Raw genomic sequence first — 19720 nt, forward strand, 5'->3', positions numbered from 1 at the left:
GGGTGCTGCTGGCTGCCTTGTGCATCTTAATCATGTACTCGTAGATTTTTCTTCTCTGTTGATCTTGGTTACGGGGGAGGTTTGGATATTCAATTGAGTTTGTAGAAAAGAGAATGGGGTTCCAATTCTGTTTCTCATGGATCGGTGCTGCGATAATCATCCGTGGTATTTGAGCGTACCCACGGGGGGGTTGATAGGCTGGGACTACTGCCTTGAGAGTGAACTCAACCGGGCCAAAATAAGGTGGCTGATCACAGACCAGAATTCTAGACTGGCCGTGATAAAATATTCAAATATTAGACAGCCAATGCCTTCACAACTCTAATGTCACAATAGTTGGCCGGTAGACTCTAGCAGACCCGCAGTCCAAGCGCATCAAATAACGAAACATCAAGATAAACACAACAATTTCCTGCCAAAACACAATGCCTACTCCTGCGGGACATGGAGTATATGATAATCTCATAATCTCATAATGGTAGACCGTGCACGTGTCTAGCTATCGTGCTTGGTTAGCCAGTCTTGGCGCGAGTGATATCTGGTGCCTAAAGCTCGATCCCCGTGCGTGTCGCGTAGATTAGGAGGGAAGGTACTAGGTAGTTCAGTAGAAGCCAAGAGAGGGGGGGGTAAGTAAGAAGTTTATATGTAAAGGTGGTGTGGGGTGAAGAGGAGAGTGGAAGAGGAGGGAGAAGGTGATGCTCGGTGCAGCAGGTACATGTGGATATTGAAAACACTGTGTGGGCTTGGACATGGGCGCAAAGTGGTTCTGCCTGAATCTTAGCGGTAGGGGCTTATAACCAAGGATATATTACAGTTAGCCATGAACGGCGGCTTGGTGAAATGTCCCATCGGTTTGTAGCTACTTGGGACTAGGTGCAGTGGTTAGACGGAGGAACTGAAGCTTCTGGAGTGATTTGATTGACGCCGTTGTCTTGTCTTTTATATATGCGTAGCTATAGAGCATCAAAGACCAGTGGAGGATAATACTAGAGAGAGAAACTACGAGAAAGGAGGTCGGTTCTGGAGGCTGTAACAGGGAATCAAGTCTAGAGCAAAGGGCAGAACACCCATCACGCGGTGCCTTTGCATTGGTGGGTGGAGAATAGAATCTTAACGCTGCAGTTGATTGTGGCCCTGGCCGTTAGGCCGGGAGGGCGGGGGCTTCTGCACCAGGCTTCTACTCTCGGAATGTCCCCGAGACTTGGCTTCTTCGAAAATATCAATTGATATGCACTACTCCGAGTAGCTATAAGACTGGCAATGGTATCAGACGAAGAGAGTCGTCTCTGGAGACTGTACCGGTCGGTGTATCTGCTTGGTAATTTCGAGCATGCTTTGCGGTGAATTTAGTATGCATCTAGATAGAAAATATAAAAGTAAAGGTCTTGATCAATACAATAAGAATTTAAAATGCGAGACATTGCTTACCTTAGCTAAAGCATATAAATATTTTTCAATTCTTGAAGATTCACCTGGTGGAGGTAAAGGTCAAGGAGAAGAATCCTGCAGGCTCTGGGGGGGATAGGGGTGTACAAACCAAGATTGATTGAGAAAGTCTCTCTACAGAAATTGAAAGACCGCACTCAGGTCACCACTCTAAGAAACGGTCGTGCAAGTGCCAAGCTAGTTTTGGAATTAAGGTTTAGCTAAGAACGCTACTAAGATATCGAGGTTGAATGTTGGTCATTCAACCCCCACTAGCCTCGAACTGGCAATCTGTTGACGGGCCATAACAACCCCTTCGAATTCCTCCGTTATGGTAATGCTCTAAGGACTCCGTGAGATTGTAATAAACGTTGAAGATATTATCACCTGCGCGTAAGACAATGGCATACCACGTCTAGATAAGGGTTTGCGGATAATTCAGAATCTTGGTTCTTGCTCGTGGCCCCCTATTCTTTCCTGGAAAGATTATCAACAATAATAAAGTATTTTATTGCATGTAATACTATAAGTTGAAATCTATCAAATGCGTTGAATATCAATCGAAACGTGAGAGGTTGGAGCTGCAACCGGATTATTAACTTGACTAAGTAGGTAAGGGGATCTGCAGTGTCACGCACCCTGCATGTACCCTTCCCGCCGTTGGTAGAATGTAAGGCCTCGCTGTCAGGTTAGACTCCCTTAAGCTCACACCACACACCACCCACCCACCACCCACCCATAACGACCATCACGAACTCTAATCCATCAAGAGTCTTTCTCCATCAAAATCCCAGAGAGCAATTGTTAGCTCGGGTGCAACGCAAGATGCCCAAAGTAATTGTAGTAGGCGCAGGTACGTATTCATTCCTTGAGCGATCTCACTGAGATGACAGATCTTAACATCATACCGTATAGGATGGTTTGGCTTGATCGCAGCAAAAACATATCTCCACATCCATCCCAATGATTCCCTCCTTATCCTAGAGTCTGCCTCGCAGCTGGGTGGAACATGGTCTCGTGAACGTATCTACGGCGGGATGATAACCCATAACGCTATTGGAGCCCTGGAGATCAGTGACTGTCCGCTTGAGAATGGAACACCAACCGCAGAAAGCTACATCATCGGGCGTGATGTAACTAACTATCTATATCACCTGGCTACAAAGTACTCGCTCCATGATAGGATACAGTGTGATTCACCAGTCAATTCCATCGATAGGGACCCTTTGACAAAGGAGTGGATTTTGAACATTGTCCGCGCAGATGGCAGTGAGGCTGAGCAGCGGTGCGAGAAGCTGATTATGGCGACTGGATTGACTTCAAAGCCATTTACTCCGACTGATATTCCAGTGAATAGCCCCAGAATACCATTGATTCACTGCACTGATCTTGGAAAGTCTCAAGACTTCTTAGAGAGCGCTGTAGTCAACCACGTTACTATTTATGGTGGCTCCAAGTCCGCATTCGATGCAGCATATATGTGTGCAGCTGCTGGAAAGAAGGTGGACTGGATTATACGTACAACAGGTCAAGGTGTAGCTTCAATGTTCACTGCAAAGTCCTTGGGACAACCCTCAGCTTTGCTGGCGCCGAAAAGGTTCTTCAATGCAATGAGCCCATGTGTTTACAATCGCAATACCCGGGTTTCCCGTTTCCTTCATGGGACAAGTTTTGGACGTGCAATCATCAGAACATACTGGCGCACATTCACAAAAATCTTGTATAAAAAACAGGGTCTCAACACCTCGGAGAATGGGCTTAAACTCAAACCTTCTCTTGGGGAACTCGGTCCGTTCTGGTCCGGTAGTACTCCGACAGGTGTGCTCAGCCAGGTCGATTTCTGGGATTATGTGCACCCCCAAAATGCGCCGATTACTGTTCACCGTGCTGAAATTGACTCTATCAATGGAGGGATCGTTAAGTTGAGTGATGGTGTAGAATTGAAACCAGATGCGCATGTCTGGGCGACTGGGTGGATTCGTAACTCATCACCTCTTGCGAGGAACATAACCATGGGTTTATATACTGGTGTACCTCTGCCGCTACCTCAGATTCCAGCTCCCGCCAAGGAGCATTGGGACAAACTTGAGGGATCAGCGGATAGTCTCGTCCTTTCCACCTTCCCGATCCTTGGTTCTCCCCCGCCTTACAACCGACTCCAGCGAACCCACAGTCCTTATAGACTGTATCGCCTTATTGCACCTCCAGAGATGGCATGTCGCAGTGACTATGCTTTGATCCACGTTGGTATGGTACACACCAGTGCCACAGGGATGATGGCAGAGCTACAGGCACTTTGGGGCGTTGCCTATTTGGATGGAAAGTTGGATCTCGTTGAGAAGAAGGAAGAAATGGATATGGAGTGTGCTCAAGCAAATATGTGGGCGAGGAGGAGGTACATGAACTTGGGGGAAAAGTGTGCAAACTTGACATTTGAGTTCTTGCCAGTAAGTTGTACTTTCCTCAAATTATCGAGAGAGTTTTCTAACGCGTTAAAAACAGTATTTTGATACACTCCTCGGAGACTTGGGGCTCAATTTTGAACGCAAAGGCGGCGGATGGCGAGAATGGTTCTCAACTTATACTCCTGCGGATTATAAAGGCGTTTTGGAAGAATACATGGAAAAGCATGAGGGTATGGGTGTCAAGGATAAGAGCATTTAGGAGTGTAATGGCTCGAAACAGTTTCGATGGCTTTGTTTGGTTCACGATGGATACAATTTTAATTGCCATTCTTATCATGTCTACTAGAAGTTTAGAGTAGTATATCTACATTCCTGTTCTGAGTTGAAATACAGCAAAGTTTGAAAGATTACAAAAGGTTGAGTGATTACTCATGATCCACGAGTAAGGACAAGTCATCCCTGCGTAGGTTTAAGCAAACCGTGGTTTCTTATGATACGTGTCCCGCCTTTCTCAAGGTCCTATTCTCGCACCACCACCAACACCACAACCATCAGTCCCATCATCCTTCCTTATCTACTTCAACTCACTCACCAGCCACACGATAAACCAACCCAACTGATCAACTTCTGATTACAGGGACCTTATGCCACAGCTGCCAACCATTGTTCTCCGCTCAGAGAACTTCTAGTTGCGTGGACAACTCCGTCTCTATGGTGCTCGATTATATATGGGTTCACCCACACTCCCCCCACCCCATCATCCTACCCACCCCCCGCTTCTTTCCAGGCTTTTACAACGTGCTGGATAGCTCAACATAAAAGCACCGTATCTCTAGATAGGTAGGCTTACAAATCCCCACGAGCATCTGAGGCTAGCTAAGTTGAAGCATCGAGAAACTAAAAAATAAGCGAGCCAAAGAGAGGATGGGAGGGTGTAGTCCGTCCCCCAATGACCTTGCAACAGTCGGTGCTATAGTCCTGGCCAGGCAATTGGCTTATCAATTATCACCAGGTACGCCCACCTGTTGGGATACGTGTATGCTCACCGAGATCGAGTGACCTCACATGACGCATTATTCACAAGTCATCACTCGTTGTGAGAAGATGGTTGGATTCCGGAGGGGATCACCTGGTCTTCATTGCTCAATTGATCAAACTAGCTTACTGATAATAGAATATAGATCCGCCACCCCCTGCTTACTTTGGCTCAGTCGGCGTCGGAATAGAATATCTCTAGACTGGTATCGGCGTTCAAAAGGCTTCTTCTCTCTCTCAGAGACCACGTCAGCCATACTTGAGCTACAATTGAGCATCACGATGAACCCCGCAAACATCCAAGAGTTAGAACAGGCCTAAACACTGGGAAGCCTGATTGATGATATTTAGTCCGAGGCCTATATTCTTTCTGTTACTCACCACTACTATTGACTCTTTGTGCACGCGATGCTCGACTGACCAAGCAACAACTAGACCCAGGAATGGGCTGTTAAGATGAGATTTTATACACAAATACGAGCTTTCACACACCGCGCACAGACCAGGATCCAGCTTCTCTTTTGCAATATTTGGTATTCTCCACTACAAGCACCTTCAATTAAACTCACATCTTAAAACGTCCCTCTAGCCCCCAGGAGATTTTTATGTATTTCCCCATTTCTCCATTACACCATTAACCCACGACATAAAAAAATCAACGCAAAAATTCAAGCCACTACCTTCATTATGGTCACTCCCCTCCAAGACTCGCCCTTCCTGCCTAATCGTACGATGTCGATCGCATAGCTCGCATGGGAAGCAGGCATGAACAGGCACAGAAGTTGAGACACGGCCCCAGCATGTGGACGGCGGCGGGTAGATATATGCATCAACACGAGTAGCAAAGAAAAAAAAGAAAGGAAAAACTGACAAACTCGCAGAGCCGTCTCGGAATCGGAATCGGAATCGGAACCAGAATCGTGAATATGGTACATTAACCTCATTACCGCATGATCTTCATAATCATCATCATCACTGCCATCACTCGTCATTGTATTATCCCTCCCGCCCAACCCGCATCACATCCTATGATCCGTTCCATCACACCCAATCATCCGTCCCGTCATTTCCTATCATCCGTCCATTATGGTCCATCATCCGTAATCCTACCACCCGTATCCTACCACTGCGCCCAGGCCCACGACCCCCGCAACCACCGCGCCCAGAACGCCCCCGTCCCTCCCGCCTTCGCTGGATGTGAGCGTGCCTACACACTCGGTCCGGAAAGGGCAGCAGGCAGGGCGCTGGCGCTCGTCAAAGACACAGACCTGGTCGAGGGTGCAGCAGGCGTCAGGGCGCCCGATGACGGCGCAATCGTGGTACCGCGCCGGGCACGACGCCGTCGTGTTTGTTGCGTTTCCTGCGGTGGTGGTGCTTGTGGATATTGCCGAGGTCGCGGTTCCAGTTGCGGTCCCAGTTGCGGTTCCGGTTGCGCTTGCGGTTGCGGTTGTGGCAGGAACCGTGGGCACGAAGCTTTGTGCGTTCGTGAGGGCGAGGAGTAGCAGCAGGATGGAGAGGAGAAGTGCGTTTTGAAGCATGGTGGTGATTGGCGCTGGTGAAGTGTCTTGTAGATCGTGATATCACTAGCTGGGTTGCGCGCTGGCTGGATGACAAGTGGGTAGGTGGTATGTACAATATATGTAATGTACGTATACGCAGTGGGTATTATTATGATATGATGTGATGTGCACGAGCTTTAGGGGGAGGGGGGTTGGGGTTGGGGTTATGGTTATGGTTTATGGTTATTATGAAGAAGGCTCTCGCTCATGCGCGTCAACAAACAGGCGAAGCAAGAGGTAAGATTCTGTCTTTAATCGCTGGAACGCGGAACGGTGGGCGTAGTCCTCAGGTTTCGCGCAGTAGATCTGGGAACGTTCCGGACGCAGGGATTCGTCTGGAACGGCACGTGCCAAAATGTTCCGGAACATTGCCAAGCAGGCAGCCATGCACATTAAAGCGGCGTAGCAGCGTAAGGATAAGAAGGGTGGGTTTCCCTCCCTTCTGTGAGTGAGAAGGGACGAAGTCCTTCAACCTCACGACTTGACAGACGGAGACAGCACATATTATTTGGTCGACAAGCGTACTTAAGCAACACCACGACTCTACCGGAGAGTGCTCACAAACATGTTCAGGCTCCTCAGCCGGCAAGCGTTCAAGGCTGTTCCCAGACCCAGAGTCGGTCTTCGTCTTTCCAACAGTACCGCATCACGCCATGTCCATAGCATGCAAGCCCCGTATTCTGGGCCTCCGAGTTACGATACGGTTCTCTCCTTCGCAGGTCGATCCACTGGCCTATTTCACCCGCAAGCGTCAGCAAGAGGCTAAAGAGCGCGGCGAATTTATCGACATCCATGATATCGGTGGCACAGATCCAGGAGATTTTGATGTTTTAATTTCGGACGTTGATGATGAGAAATTGCGAGGTGAAGTTACGGAGATAGTGGGGATACCGTACCATGCGGAGGCGACGAAGGAAGATGCCATTGGCAAGGTGATCAAAATCGGAGACTGCTATATATTCGGGCGGAAGTTTCGGACGATATTTCCAGCGGTTGTTGGTAATGATACTCGGGCCCATTGGGTTTTCTTCATTGTGGGCACTGGATCTCCATTGACGTACCTTTCCGCTCAAGTAAGCGCTCCTACCTGTGAAAAGGAGACCTGCTAAATAGTCTAGACGAGCGACCTCTTTGATATTTCGGAGGAAAGCGGACCGGATCTTATCAATATCGCTGGACACCAAGTCCCAGTTTATAGGTCGCCGACCCACTCACAGTTTACCGAACTTAATCTTCTCGGCATGGACTTCTTTCATTATTATAACGTTTCCCAGGCGAATGACTTCAAGAAGCGCAGAGCTAAATTGTACTTCGGTCAAAAGTGGAAGATGGTGGAAGATGATTGAGTCTGAGCTCTAGTTCTGTGGTTGACGCGAGCAGGCAAAGATTGGAGGAAGCGAGTGGAGGGGTAATTTTTTCTTCGGCGTCCGGAAATATAGTTAATTATGAATTGAATTTGTTCATTTATTTTTATTGATGTATTATTATTTACGTCCACCTTTATACTATGAATAAAGGGGGACCCCCCGAACGGAGTGAGGGAGGGGGTGTAGCCATCAACTGAGCGGTAGCGAAGGCGATAGAGCCCAGAAGCGGAGCGACGAGAATAGCGGCGCGCCGCTATGGTGAACGCAAGCGTTCCCACCTCTGCCCCCTGTGCAGTGTGCTATGCCCTTTATATCGGCACCCCTAACCCACTGCCAATAAATCCAGGGCCTGTTCTGTGCATGTGTGCTTTCTGTGCTTTTGCTCATGCAGCAGCGATTAGTGTGCGTTATCCTAGGATAAGTAGGTACTCTGCCTCTTGGCTGCCCGTCTGCTGTAGGTTGTTGTTGCATGTGTGTGTGTGTGTGTGTGAGACTCGGGGGGAAGAACAAGGCTGCGAGATTTGAGTGGTCGGCTTCTTCCATGTCTAACTCTACCCGCCCGCGCGCTGCATCTGCTGCCTGCACCTCCCCGCCTGGGATCTGTCTCTCTGTCTGTCTGTCTGTCTGTCTGTTCGTCTGTTCGTCTGTTCGTCTGTTCGTCTCTGCTGCTGCTGCTGCTGTCTGTGCCTGTCTGTGCCTGTCTGCATCTTCTCTATCTCTGCCTCTTTCTCTGATCTCTTCTCCCCTGTTCGTTGCTGCATCTCCCAGCCACTGAACACCGCTGTGACGCATCCGGGTTAGGGTTCTCTACATTACAACGCTACGTTCTTTCTTTCACTGCAATACGATCAATTACTCATACGTGGAGTGCATCGATTCTACGCATTATTCTTATTCTACAGACAAGACAAGCACCCGCACGCACGCACGCACATGTCCATACCCACCTGTCCCGGTCCCAGCCTGTGCCTGTGCCTATATATCATGCCCATCCCACCACTACCACCACCACCACCACCACCACCTCCCATACCACCACCACTCCTCCCGCCACCACCACAGTAGTGCCAATGACCACCAATAGAGAAGAAGCAGAAGGAGAAGAAGCACCCTTCTACCCCCGCCGTCTCTTCGATTACTCCCCGACCTTCACGGCACCCCTCCCCCTCACGGCCCACGACATCCACACAACACTCACCGCGCACCCGCTCTTCGCCGGCCAGAACATCCTCCACCACAACAACCACCCCGTCCACGTCGTGCGCATCGTCGGGCTGCTGGTCGCCCTCGACACGTACGATATCCGCCATGCGCTCGTGCTCGACGACGGCTCCGGCGCCACGATCGATGCCATGATCTGGCGGCAGCGGCGCGAGGGTGCTGGGGGGGTGCCGGGGATGGCGGTGGAGCTGCCGGAGGAGGCGGTGGTGGGGTGCGTGCTGGGCGTGGAGGGCGTGGTCGGCGTGTTTAGGGGCGTGAGGCAGGTAGAGGTACAGAGGTTGTGGGTACTGCGGGACACGGCGGAGGAGGTGGCGGCGTGGGCGGAGGTGCTGGAGATGCGGAGGGGGGTGTTGAGTCGGCCGTGGGTGCTGGAGGAGCGGGTGCTGGAAAGGGAGAGGAGGAAGGTGGAGAGGGAGGCGAGGGCGGTGGAGAGGGCTGTTGCGGCGGCGGCGGTGGCAGCGGAGAGGACGTTTGTGGGGAGGAGGAGGGCGCCTGGACAGACGTTTGAGGTTGTGGTGCCGCCGGTGGAGAGGACGTCTTCAGTGGCGGATGGGCAGGAGGAGACGGAGCGGGGGCAGGCGCCGAAGGTGATAAAGTATATTGGCCACCGGCGCACCTCGAAGCCGCCGGAAGCACCGGTAGAGCCCCTGAGCTCACCGGTAGAACCTGCGCTAGAAGCATCGTCAAAGTTTATTGGCCGCAGACGGCCCTCGCGACCCCCGGAGGTGCCCACTGAGCCTACGCCGGACCCAGAACCGGCACAGCCCGCACTGAGATATATTGGCCATAAACGCACCTCGAGACCTCCGGAGGTGCCGCCTATATTTGAATCCCCAGTGCCACCACCCGCTGAGGTCGTACTCGTGCAGGCGGCGCCACCGGGATTTGTCGGCCGTCGAAGGACGTCGAGACCGCCGGAGCTGCCTGTTGAGCCGGTGCCAGAACCAGCGGTGAAGTTCATCGGCCGTCGACGGCCGTCGAAGCCACCGGAGGAGCCCCAGGTTAAAGAAGAGCCTGCACCAGACGCGGCGGTGAAGTTCGTCGGCCGTCGACGGGCGTCGAAGCCACCAGAGGAGCCGGCGGTTGAGGAAGAACCTGTCGTGGTAGCAGCAGCGTCAAAGTACATCGGCCACAGACGTGCGTCGAAACCGCCTGAGGAACCTCCACAGGAACCTCCACAGCCCCCGATTAAAAAAGAACCCTTTGCAGTAGTAGTGCCGAAGTACATCGGCCACAGACGCACTGGCTCGAAGCCACCAGAACCCCCTGCAGCCGCAGCCGCAGTCGTGCAAGAACCCACAACGGTGGTAGTAGCATCAGCATATATCGGGCATAAGCATCCAAAGCCCCTCGAGCCAGCACCGGCAGAGACGAAGACAAAATACGTCGGCCACAAACGGAGCACAACCGTCGTAGTCCCAGAGCCGGCATATCGCGCGCTGAAGCGCATAAGACCACTGCCGGAAGATGACGAGGAGCCCGCGGCGGGCTCGGGGTCTAGAGGCCAGAAGCGCCAAAAGCTGCCCATGCAGCCGTTCTCGTCGTCGTCCGAGTACTGTAGCGGCGGCAGCGGCAGTCATCGACGTCCCAGCACCAAGGCAGCACCGCCGCCGCCAGAGGTATCAAGTTCCGTATTTCGCGGGAAATGTCGGACAGAGCCACAGCCACCAATACTGTCTGCGTCACAAGTGCCGCAGGAGCTACTGGACTCCATATGTCTCTCCTCCCCCGCCTCCACTCCCGCGTCGAAAGCGTCACCACCACCACCGCTTCGCCGCGGCCGCTCGTCGGGAATGCATGAAGCCGCACCGCCATCCGCTCAACCACAGCCGCAAGTAACACCGCAGCCGCAGACGCAGTATCGTGGCCGCCGGCGCCATCCCAGCGCCCGTATCTCGGAGCAGTCGACCTCGCTCACTCCCGTGGGCGCGGCGAAAAGTACGTCTGTGCGCGAACCGGCTAGGCGTGTCCGCCGCGAGAAGGAGAAGGGGAATGACATGATGACCTCGTCGATGGAGTCTATGACTAGCACGAGCACGTACCGTGGCAGCAGGCGATACGGCACCCGTGCAATGACAAGCTCGCAGGAGACGGAGCAGCGGCGGAGCCGGAAACGCAGCAGTAGGGCAGCAAGGAGCTCGCAGGAGGAGGCGGCGTATGTACCCTCCGGAAGGCGTAGGAGTGTGGAGGAGGATCAAGGGGAGAGGAGGAGGACGAGAAGTTCACAGGAGGAGGCGCCTTATGTTCCGTCCGCGAAGCGGCGGGTTGAAGAGGAGGATGTGGAGAGACGCAGGACGCGCAGCTCGCAGGAGGAGGTGGTGGAGTATGCTGGGTTCCGGGGGAAGAGACGGGCGGGGGCGCTGGTCAATATCAAGAAGCCGGCTGTGGTTGGGAGCGTTGGGTTGGTGGGTAAGCGCCGGAGCACGACGGCGGCGGAGAGTGGTGGTGGCGGCGGGAAACGACGGAAGCTTGCGCCGGAGGTGGAGGACGAGAAGGAGAGACAGAAAGAGAAAGAGAGAGTGCGGGAAGAGGAAGAAGAAGAGAGAAGGCTGTTGTTGGCCGCGATAGAGCAATCGCCATATGTTCCGACGCCGCCTCCCGGTGTGAAGCAAAAGCAGGCGAAGAAGGAGGAACCGGCGCCGACGCCGACGCCGACGATGAGGCAGAAGAGCATGTTTCTGGGGCGCCGGAGGAGCACGCTGTTTCAGCTGGAGGAGGAGATATCGGACTTTTCGGATTATGTGCCGAGTCCTGCTAATACTGCTCCTGCTGCGTCTGCGCCCGCGCCTGCTCCTACTACTGCTAATCGTGCTCCCGCGAATCCTGCTCCCGTGGTGTCGAAGTTTGTGGGCAGGCGGAGAAAGTAATTCTTGTTTGGGTACTTTGGTTGTTTGTGTTTTCCTGTGTCCTGTGTCTTGTCTTGTTTTCGTTCCGGCGTCCTGGGGTGCAAATTCTATTAATAAACAGATTTTTATAGACGGTTCTATGGGTATGCGGGGTGTTATGGAGTCTTTTTTTCTCGTTCTGGTTTGGCTTTTTGTTTTTTGTACGTTTCTTATTCTGCAGAAGTAACGTAGCGTAGCATTGCATAGTGTAGTTCCAGTATTAGTAGATAGAATAAGTATTCTTCTCTCTCCTCCTCCTTCTGTTGTTAGTGGTGGGGGTACTATATTATCATCCCATGGTAGTTAGGAGCCTATGGCCCTAGGAATATTGAAGTGGGCGGTCAACCGATGGATATATATAGCCCCCAAGGCAGCTCCTCGACGTTTCCTCATCAAGATAACAGCTATTTAGCTTTCCCTGCTCACTAACCACGGGAACATACGGATCCCGACGTCCCAACCATAGTAGAAGCACAGCAACGACTGCCGCAGGTGGTGGAATTTCAGGGACGAGTGACAGTCCATGATGGCCATCGTCACCCACCTCTTTTTCTACCAGCTTGGCCAATTGGCCAGTTCATTGTTGCATCTAAGAGGGCAGTTAATCTTGCGGCGGTGAGTGCATGTAGACAGCTGTCCCGCGCGCAAATGTAGCTGCTAAGGTGGTGGCTCGCACATCTTCTACGAAGCTTATTGAGTTGTCCCCCCGGAAAACGCACCCTGACCAGAATGTCGGCGGTGTCATGACATGTTTACTTACCTGTGTTGTGTGTGGCAGTCCGATTGTTGGCCCTCCAGTGGCATGACTCTGTCCTCGGAAGGAGTGTTGTCAATATTCTATAGTTGAGGTGGGGACTACATGTAGTTCTGTGTATGCGTGTGTGTGTGTGTGTGTGTGTGTATTGGAGGAGTACTTAGGTGGCTACAACACGTTCCAACAACATCACCCACAACCCGACACGAGCCGGCCCGGAGCTACATACGTACGTGTCTACATGTAATCCGAGACACCACGATTTTTCACCACCCTACGGAAACCGTAACCCGACATGAGATATCACTCGCTCGTGCCAAGACTAAACACTTTATTTTTTAGGTTGGGCAAGATATTGATCAAAAAGCAGAAATAAACACATCATTTTACGCCACAATACCCGCAGAAGCGCCAGTATACGCCGGCTTCTTTGCAAAGTTCTCGTCCCAGAGCAAGGCCGCACCAGATCCACTGAATGTATCCGGCACCCACGAGTACTGCATCACCAGCTTGTTAGCACATGTTCCGAATCTAGAGAAAGAGGGGGGGGAGTATACCTTATCAGACACACCCCACGTCGTGACACCGACACAGTTCGCGGTCCTCTTACACGCATACACCGCCGTCTGATAGTTGCTGCTCTGATCCGCCAACTTCGTAGCGTCGGACGGCAGCGTCATCCTGATGTCGAGTTCCGTGAGGGCGACCTCAAGCCCCGTGGCAGCCAGGCTTGCGAGCGGCTGGTGCATGTATGGGATAGCGCCGTTGTTGACGATCAGATGGGCCTGGGAGCCGATACCGTCGATGGGGACGCCGGCGGCGATGAGGCGCGTGACGAGCGCGACCATGGCGTTGACCTTGCCGCCGGCGTAGTCGAGGTTGTAGTCGTTGATGTAAAGCTTTGCGGTGGGGTCGGCGGCTTTGGCGGCGCGGAAGGCAATGTCGATGAAGGATTCGCCGAGCACGTTGTAGAAGACGGAGGTGCGGAAGGTGCCATCATCGTTGAAGACTTCGTTTACGACGTCCTGGGGGGGGGGTTAGTATTTATCTCTATTCTCTTACTGGTTTTGGTAATGATTGAGCATACCCAGTGGTGGATCTTGCCGGCATAACGCCCGGCAACGCCAGTGATGTGGTCTTGGATGACCGTGGTCAGCGTAGCGGCATCGGTGATTGCAGAAACCCATGAAGGCAGCTGGCTGTGCCAGACCAGAGTGTGACCTCTGATCAGCTTGCCGTGCGAAGTTGCCCAATCAACCAGATAATCCGCATCACTCATGGAGAAAACACCACGACTTTCTAGGAGTCAACCACGAGTCAGCTTATACTTCATTCTCCCGAGATTGTGTTGCGTGTGAAGTGGTGGAGGGGAGATATTACTCTCAGTCGCATCCCACTTCATACTGTTCTCCGGCGTGACTTGGCCATACTCCGCAATGACAATGGCTTCGTAGGAAGCGTCACTGAGGGTGTTTCTGTCTGCGCAAGTACCAAAGTACTCCCTCCCAACGGCCTTCATATTTGCGTCTAGAGTGCCGGTTGAGGTGGCCGCAGGGGTTGAGGATGTTGTTGTTGCTACAACGGTAGTTGATGCCGATGCCGATGCCGATGCTGTGCCGGGTAGACACTGGGAGTAGTAGCTGTTGGATACCACGCAGGTGGATCCCGAGACACAAGTGGTTCCTCCGGTCCAGCCAATACCACCGCCTGCCAGATATTCAAGTCAGTCTCGCATACGGAAGAAGAAATATGTAGGATTATGGCGGGAACTTACACTGAGCCCATAAGGCCTGCTGGGCAGAGACGGATTGAACAGCTACTGCAAGCAGCGCAAGAAATTCCGCACGTAGGACAACCATGGTCAAAATATCTGATTAAATTATACCGGTAGAGATGAAGGAAAAAAAGACTCGTATCTACTATATCCAAATTACTAGAGATTGGAATTCTTCCTCTTCGTTCTGGTTTCGAACCAAGTATTTATACAAAATAAAATCTCACCCCTTCCCTAATTTCAGATATGGCAATTGCGTAGGGAATAAGGGGAAAGAACTCCCGCCATTAAAATCCGGTTATTCAACCGGAAGTGGGTTGGGTCGGTTTGCCATAAATTGTGGGGGGGCCCGATCCGTGTAAGGTTAATATCGGGTTCCTAGTTGCTGCTCGGTTGTCGTTCCCGATACTCCGTTTCAACCAGGAACAGTACCTTTGCACATCCGTTAATCAAAGAGCAATAAACAATTAAAACTCTATATAGTGAAGTTAATATCTTATCATTTACTCATCATCAGTAAACTACCATGCGTACGCGGGAAGCCTAGAGAAAATATGGTGTTTTCCTTGGTATATCGCACTTTAGCCAGGGAGCAAACATAATAGGCATCTTTTCGGTTCCTGAATGTTGGACATCCTTCGGCGTAAGCAAGCGTTCACGGCGATCTCGCGATAATATCCGGGGTATTAGCTAGAGTGTGGGGTAGGTTTGTTACACGACGTTGATGTCTGCGCTACCCTCTGGATCAGATGAGATAGTATCATCCTAGAACGGGAGAGGAACAACCTTAGAACCGGGCTAGCAAAGCGATTTAGCCGGCTGGCCTGATTCTCGAAGAAGCTGTCTATGGTGGGACTGTAGCTAATTAGCCTGAGCCTTGTTTCTTTTGAAGATCAATTGGAAACTAAGACAGAGTTACACCTAGTTTCGATATGTAGTTTTGGTACCTTCGTGGATAGATGTTACTTTGCGGCCGGCAGGTGAGCTTAGTCCAGGAAAGTTAAAAACATGTGTGATATATGTACATAAGTATCCTCACAGCCGGCACTTGATGAGGGCTTCAAATACTCCACTTTAGTGGAGTATTTGAAGCCGCGGTGGGCAAAAGGTAGTGGCCCGGTAAATTAGCGGAAGGCTGTTCGATCATCTTATCTCACTCGACAGACATATCAACCAGCTTCCTCGTTGTATCCTGGCATAGGAAGAGATACCCAAACATCAGCCACAAGAAACACAAATAAAACTTAACCAATAAAGGGAAAAAGTACCTAAACCAACTAGCGGATGCCCGCCCAGCATCTATAGGACACACATACACTTAATCAAGAGATACTTTATTCGATGAGTTGGATAGTCATTTATGAAGGCGGGGGAAAGTAGAGTAACCAAAAGATGACAAACACTTATATCATGCCCGCCTTCGATTAGCAAGGTGGTCGTACATATGATGAGTGGAGATGTTTCTATGTACATACTCACGCGTTCCCCCGTTTTAGCAAACATGGAACGCCAAGGCCTCTCCAGATTGGCTGGCTTCGGTTATAATTATCACGCCGCCAAGCTGATACCTGCCGGTGGAACTTCACATACTGAGCCCGTCACAGCCTGTAAACTGGCGGGCTCAGCAACTGGCTGTCTCCAGATTTTTTGAATGACGGAGTAGAATCTATACGGCTGGCTGAGTATGAGTGCATGAAAACAAAAGTGACAAACTCCGTGGTGCATTCATTATGAACGCGTCCCGTATCTCAGGGGCGTTTTGATAGAAAAGAAAATTATCAACCTTATAAATAGATGGAGTTGGCCCGCAGGATCACACCGTATGTTCTTATTCTTGATATTTCTTAAATTCCCGAGGGTCAGCTGTAGTACCGAAAAGGAGATGCAATTTCACCCGCCTTTTTGGTACAGTAATATCGCCGGCAGCAGCAGATCGAATGTTAGGAGATTTAAGCATGATGTGTTAAGCGAAACAAATGGGAACGGGCTGCCATGCAAAATAGGTAAAATTCTCCAAGAGGAAATGCTCGCGTGTATGCATGTTCTCCACATAAAACATCTGTATTGAGTGTGGAACGTACTACTCCGGAAAATTTATCCTGAACTCCGCAAAGAATGTGGATAGCTGCTTAGGAGACCAGATTAATATCGTAGGCTGAGATTACTGAACAAAAAGGAAAATAATTCAAATTTTGAAAAAAAATTTCCTATATGCTGTGAATCGATCAGTTTATATCAAGCGATCTTCAATCGAGCGATTCTCTACCTAGAAAATCCTTGAATTCATAATTGTAACAAGCAGATAAACACCTGATATATGTGGTCTGAGATATATGAAGTACAGCCCTGCCGGTTTCTGTATTATTTGATAATCACCACTCAGAGAACTCTCTACTCACTGGCGAAGATACTAATAAGTAAAGTATAGGCCCTACCGCAAGCAAAGACACTCTCGTATTTCTCGGTAGAGTATTGGTGCATGTCGACACATACTCTGTCGATTTTGTATCCTGCAGACCGATTTTGAACACAGCCTGCAGTTACATTACCGCAAGTAAGGTCAAGTAAGTACTCTCAACAAAAGTAGAGATACATACCCTTAGTCGGTACTCTAAGGAATGTTGATTGGCACGTAGCTGGACGCCCTAATAAACTTATATCTCCGAAATTCTCGCCCTCCCTTCGGATTGACGGTTGACCTATGTAATTACCAATAGATAAACCTGAACATGCGAGGTGATTGTGTAATAAGAGGGAAATATTACTGAATATTTCTTTTGTTCTTATCGCTGGAGTAATTAAGTATTGAAGTAACGCCGTAGCCTCATATTCATCACCGGCGACTTTTATGTCTAGGAAGGACCTCAAGTTGCATTTTCGATGTAAGGTTATCAGTCTAAACTGAATTTTGTTTTTCTCTGCAACTTCTGTTGATCCCCGGTGGTGTAAGTACGTTGATCACTGATCTCTCCACTTTCAGGGATCGTGTATAAGCAAGGGTTCATCCGAAATGCTTCCACAGCGCAGGACAAGAAGCAAAGCTCAGCTGGCCAACCCGGCCAGGATTCTGTTCTCTGAGAACTTGTAGTAGTGTAATCTTCCGTGTTTTATGACCGATTATCTTTCCTAGATACTCGATATGTGTCAAGCCATTAGCTGCAGACGGTGAATGTGTATAGGCAATATGAGAAACTACAGAGATAGTAAGTTTATACACTTCTAGGTGTATACACACGGATTTAATATTACTCCATATCACAAACCAAATAGATCTTCATAGACAAGAGGACCTGATAAATTTTGCCCAAGAGGGCTTCAAGGCGCGCCTCCATACCTTGATACTATGCCACCTCCACTTCTGCCTGGGCCGAGGTTTTCTCCATCGAGCTTGAGATATTGAATGATAAGTAATATTACGCAGCTGCAGTAAGAGTAGTGATCGTGGGAAAGACTTTTGTGTTCTCGTGGCGTATAGATGTAATGGCTCGACTTCGAATCAAGGATGAGCAGCATCACAGCTTTATTGGTCAATAGTAGGGATTTCTCAGAGCTCCGAAGACACTCAGTATTATGTGCATGTAGGTACACACTCTGGAGTAGAGTAGAGTAGTGCAAGGCCTAACATGCACATATGGATTTGAAGTCCAGGTGTACATGTATTCAGCTTGTATTTAGCGCCTTCTATGTACGCACCATGTACATGTATTTAGTTCATTTATGTTCTACCTACATGTACGTACCCCGGCCCCCATAGCTTACCCGAGTGACAACGTATGAGAATGAAATATGACGACGTTACACACATCTCTAATATAGCCCTAGCCGAACTTCACAGGACATCAACAATACATTGATGCGAAATCATAGACCAAGAGCCTGATCAGGAAATCCTGATAACCTGATCAGGCTTTCCCTAGTACTCACTAGCTACATGTATGTAGGTACATCTAAGTACATCATGTAATATTCAGGCTACGTTGTGGTGTATTACATGTACATTGTAAAGATAAAACACGCTAACAAGCAACACTAGTCTGAAATATTGATGCTGTTGAACTGTACAAGTATGTGCCTGCACTACACGCCTCTGTCGTTAACTCATTGGCCAGCATATCCTGAGGATAACTTTCATACCAACACTGGAAATATCCAACTCATCAGTGCGCTTTTCGAAGCCCAGACTTTGGAGAAATATGCTGGAGGCTATGCAAAAGTTCCCGAGTGGTTAGAACGCGCTGGACTCTTTAAGGGTACAAAAACAAATGTTATCAGCTTTGAAGTAATAATTTTTATGGATCTACGTGTTCCATAAAGGTACGTGGCAGAGCATGCAATTATTCCCTTCAAGCTACAATCTATTAGTACGCAAATACTAATTACTATCACGGCAAGAAAATGAACAATTATCACGCCATTTTGGGGGTAAAAATGAAATCTTTCTTCAAGACCATGCCAAGATATATCTGTGATATAACCTATCAGTCACTATCTTGTTGTTCAGTGGGAACATGTCTCACATCATTTGGGGCAGTATCGCTAAAGACAGAGATCACACCCAGCCCTTTATCAATTAGTGATGCAAGGCACAATGTGAGGATTTCGAAAGGTCGGGATCAAATGCGTGATTATAACTAACACTAGCTTCAAAGTTTGACACAGGAGACTACTGCAAATTCGCGGCAAGGCATCAACTGTCTTACGTCATGTCTAATATTTGGGTGTTCCTGGACATGACGCATAGAATACTGTGCGTGGCTGACAATATGCGGGGGTTTATCAGTACCCACGTGGCTAGCCAGAGGTACAATATGTATGTACTCCGTGCAGAGATGAGGATCCTCTATCTTGCTTGACATCTGAAACAGATCGCTGACAGGTGAAATCTGTCATTTTCAGCCCTTTCAGAATTTTGCGTCCCGGCATCTTGGTAATATGGATGACCCGAACAATCTTTACCTCCGGGCTATGGAATGAATGAATTCAAGTAACTATTAACTTCTTTCTTGACGCTTTGGCAAAACGGAAAGACCGTGCACGCAGTTGCAGTCATCGGACATGTGCATCTGAATTCTGAAACTAACTGGAGAGCTGGGAGGTTGCGTTATGTATTATGCTGGGCACTCAATGCAGATTGCAAGCCTACATTTACGTATATACTCCTAGGGCAATATCTGATGAGCTCTCAGGAGAGGACATTGTCCAAAGAGTACCACGTGCTTGACGATAATACTCTATGCAGATGCAGACCAGGAAATCTACCGATGCATGTACCCCACCCAGTAAAGGGGCCAAACA

At 49.8% G+C, this 19720-nt stretch overlaps 6 protein-coding genes across 6 annotated transcripts; 3 read left to right on the forward strand and 3 right to left on the reverse strand.

Annotated features, from left to right (window-relative positions):
• Window positions 1-2250: 2250 nt before the first annotated feature.
• Window positions 2251-4089, forward strand: H6S33_010395 (uncharacterized protein; the record flags this gene model as incomplete). The annotated part of the gene is made up of 3 exons (XM_044841775.1): window positions 2251-2278; window positions 2341-3872; window positions 3928-4089. The coding sequence occupies 3 exons, from the start codon at window positions 2251-2253 to the stop codon at window positions 4087-4089; spliced, it is 1722 nt and encodes a 573-aa protein (XP_044697538.1).
• A 1882-nt stretch (window positions 4090-5971) lies between these two features.
• Window positions 5972-6403, reverse strand: H6S33_010396 (uncharacterized protein; the record flags this gene model as incomplete). The annotated part of the gene is made up of 1 exon (XM_044841776.1): window positions 5972-6403. The coding sequence occupies one exon, from the start codon at window positions 6401-6403 to the stop codon at window positions 5972-5974; it is 432 nt and encodes a 143-aa protein (XP_044697539.1).
• Window positions 6404-7077: 674 nt separating this feature from the next.
• On the forward strand, window positions 7078-7770 carry H6S33_010397 (uncharacterized protein; the record flags this gene model as incomplete). Its single annotated transcript, XM_044841777.1, has 2 exons — window positions 7078-7356; window positions 7543-7770. The coding sequence occupies 2 exons, from the start codon at window positions 7078-7080 to the stop codon at window positions 7768-7770; spliced, it is 507 nt and encodes a 168-aa protein (XP_044697540.1).
• Window positions 7771-8861: 1091 nt separating this feature from the next.
• Window positions 8862-11879, forward strand: H6S33_010398 (uncharacterized protein; the record flags this gene model as incomplete). Its single annotated transcript, XM_044841778.1, has 1 exon — window positions 8862-11879. The coding sequence occupies one exon, from the start codon at window positions 8862-8864 to the stop codon at window positions 11877-11879; it is 3018 nt and encodes a 1005-aa protein (XP_044697541.1).
• A 1158-nt stretch (window positions 11880-13037) lies between these two features.
• H6S33_010399 (uncharacterized protein) lies at window positions 13038-14510 on the reverse strand (the record flags this gene model as incomplete). Its single annotated transcript, XM_044841780.1, has 5 exons — window positions 13038-13148; window positions 13209-13676; window positions 13739-13950; window positions 14032-14358; window positions 14426-14510. 5 exons carry the CDS (start codon window positions 14508-14510, stop codon window positions 13038-13040), a joined length of 1203 nt encoding a protein of 400 aa, XP_044697542.1.
• A 2100-nt stretch (window positions 14511-16610) lies between these two features.
• H6S33_010400 (uncharacterized protein) lies at window positions 16611-17156 on the reverse strand (the record flags this gene model as incomplete). The annotated part of the gene is made up of 5 exons (XM_044841781.1): window positions 16611-16639; window positions 16692-16781; window positions 16861-16959; window positions 17023-17078; window positions 17137-17156. 5 exons carry the CDS (start codon window positions 17154-17156, stop codon window positions 16611-16613), a joined length of 294 nt encoding a protein of 97 aa, XP_044697543.1.
• Between the last annotated feature and the right edge of the window lie 2564 nt (window positions 17157-19720).

Source organism: Morchella sextelata (genome assembly GCF_020137385.1).
Source record: "Morchella sextelata strain SCLS chromosome Unknown scls_4, whole genome shotgun sequence".
In the NCBI taxonomy this organism is placed as follows: domain Eukaryota; kingdom Fungi; phylum Ascomycota; class Pezizomycetes; order Pezizales; family Morchellaceae; genus Morchella; species Morchella sextelata.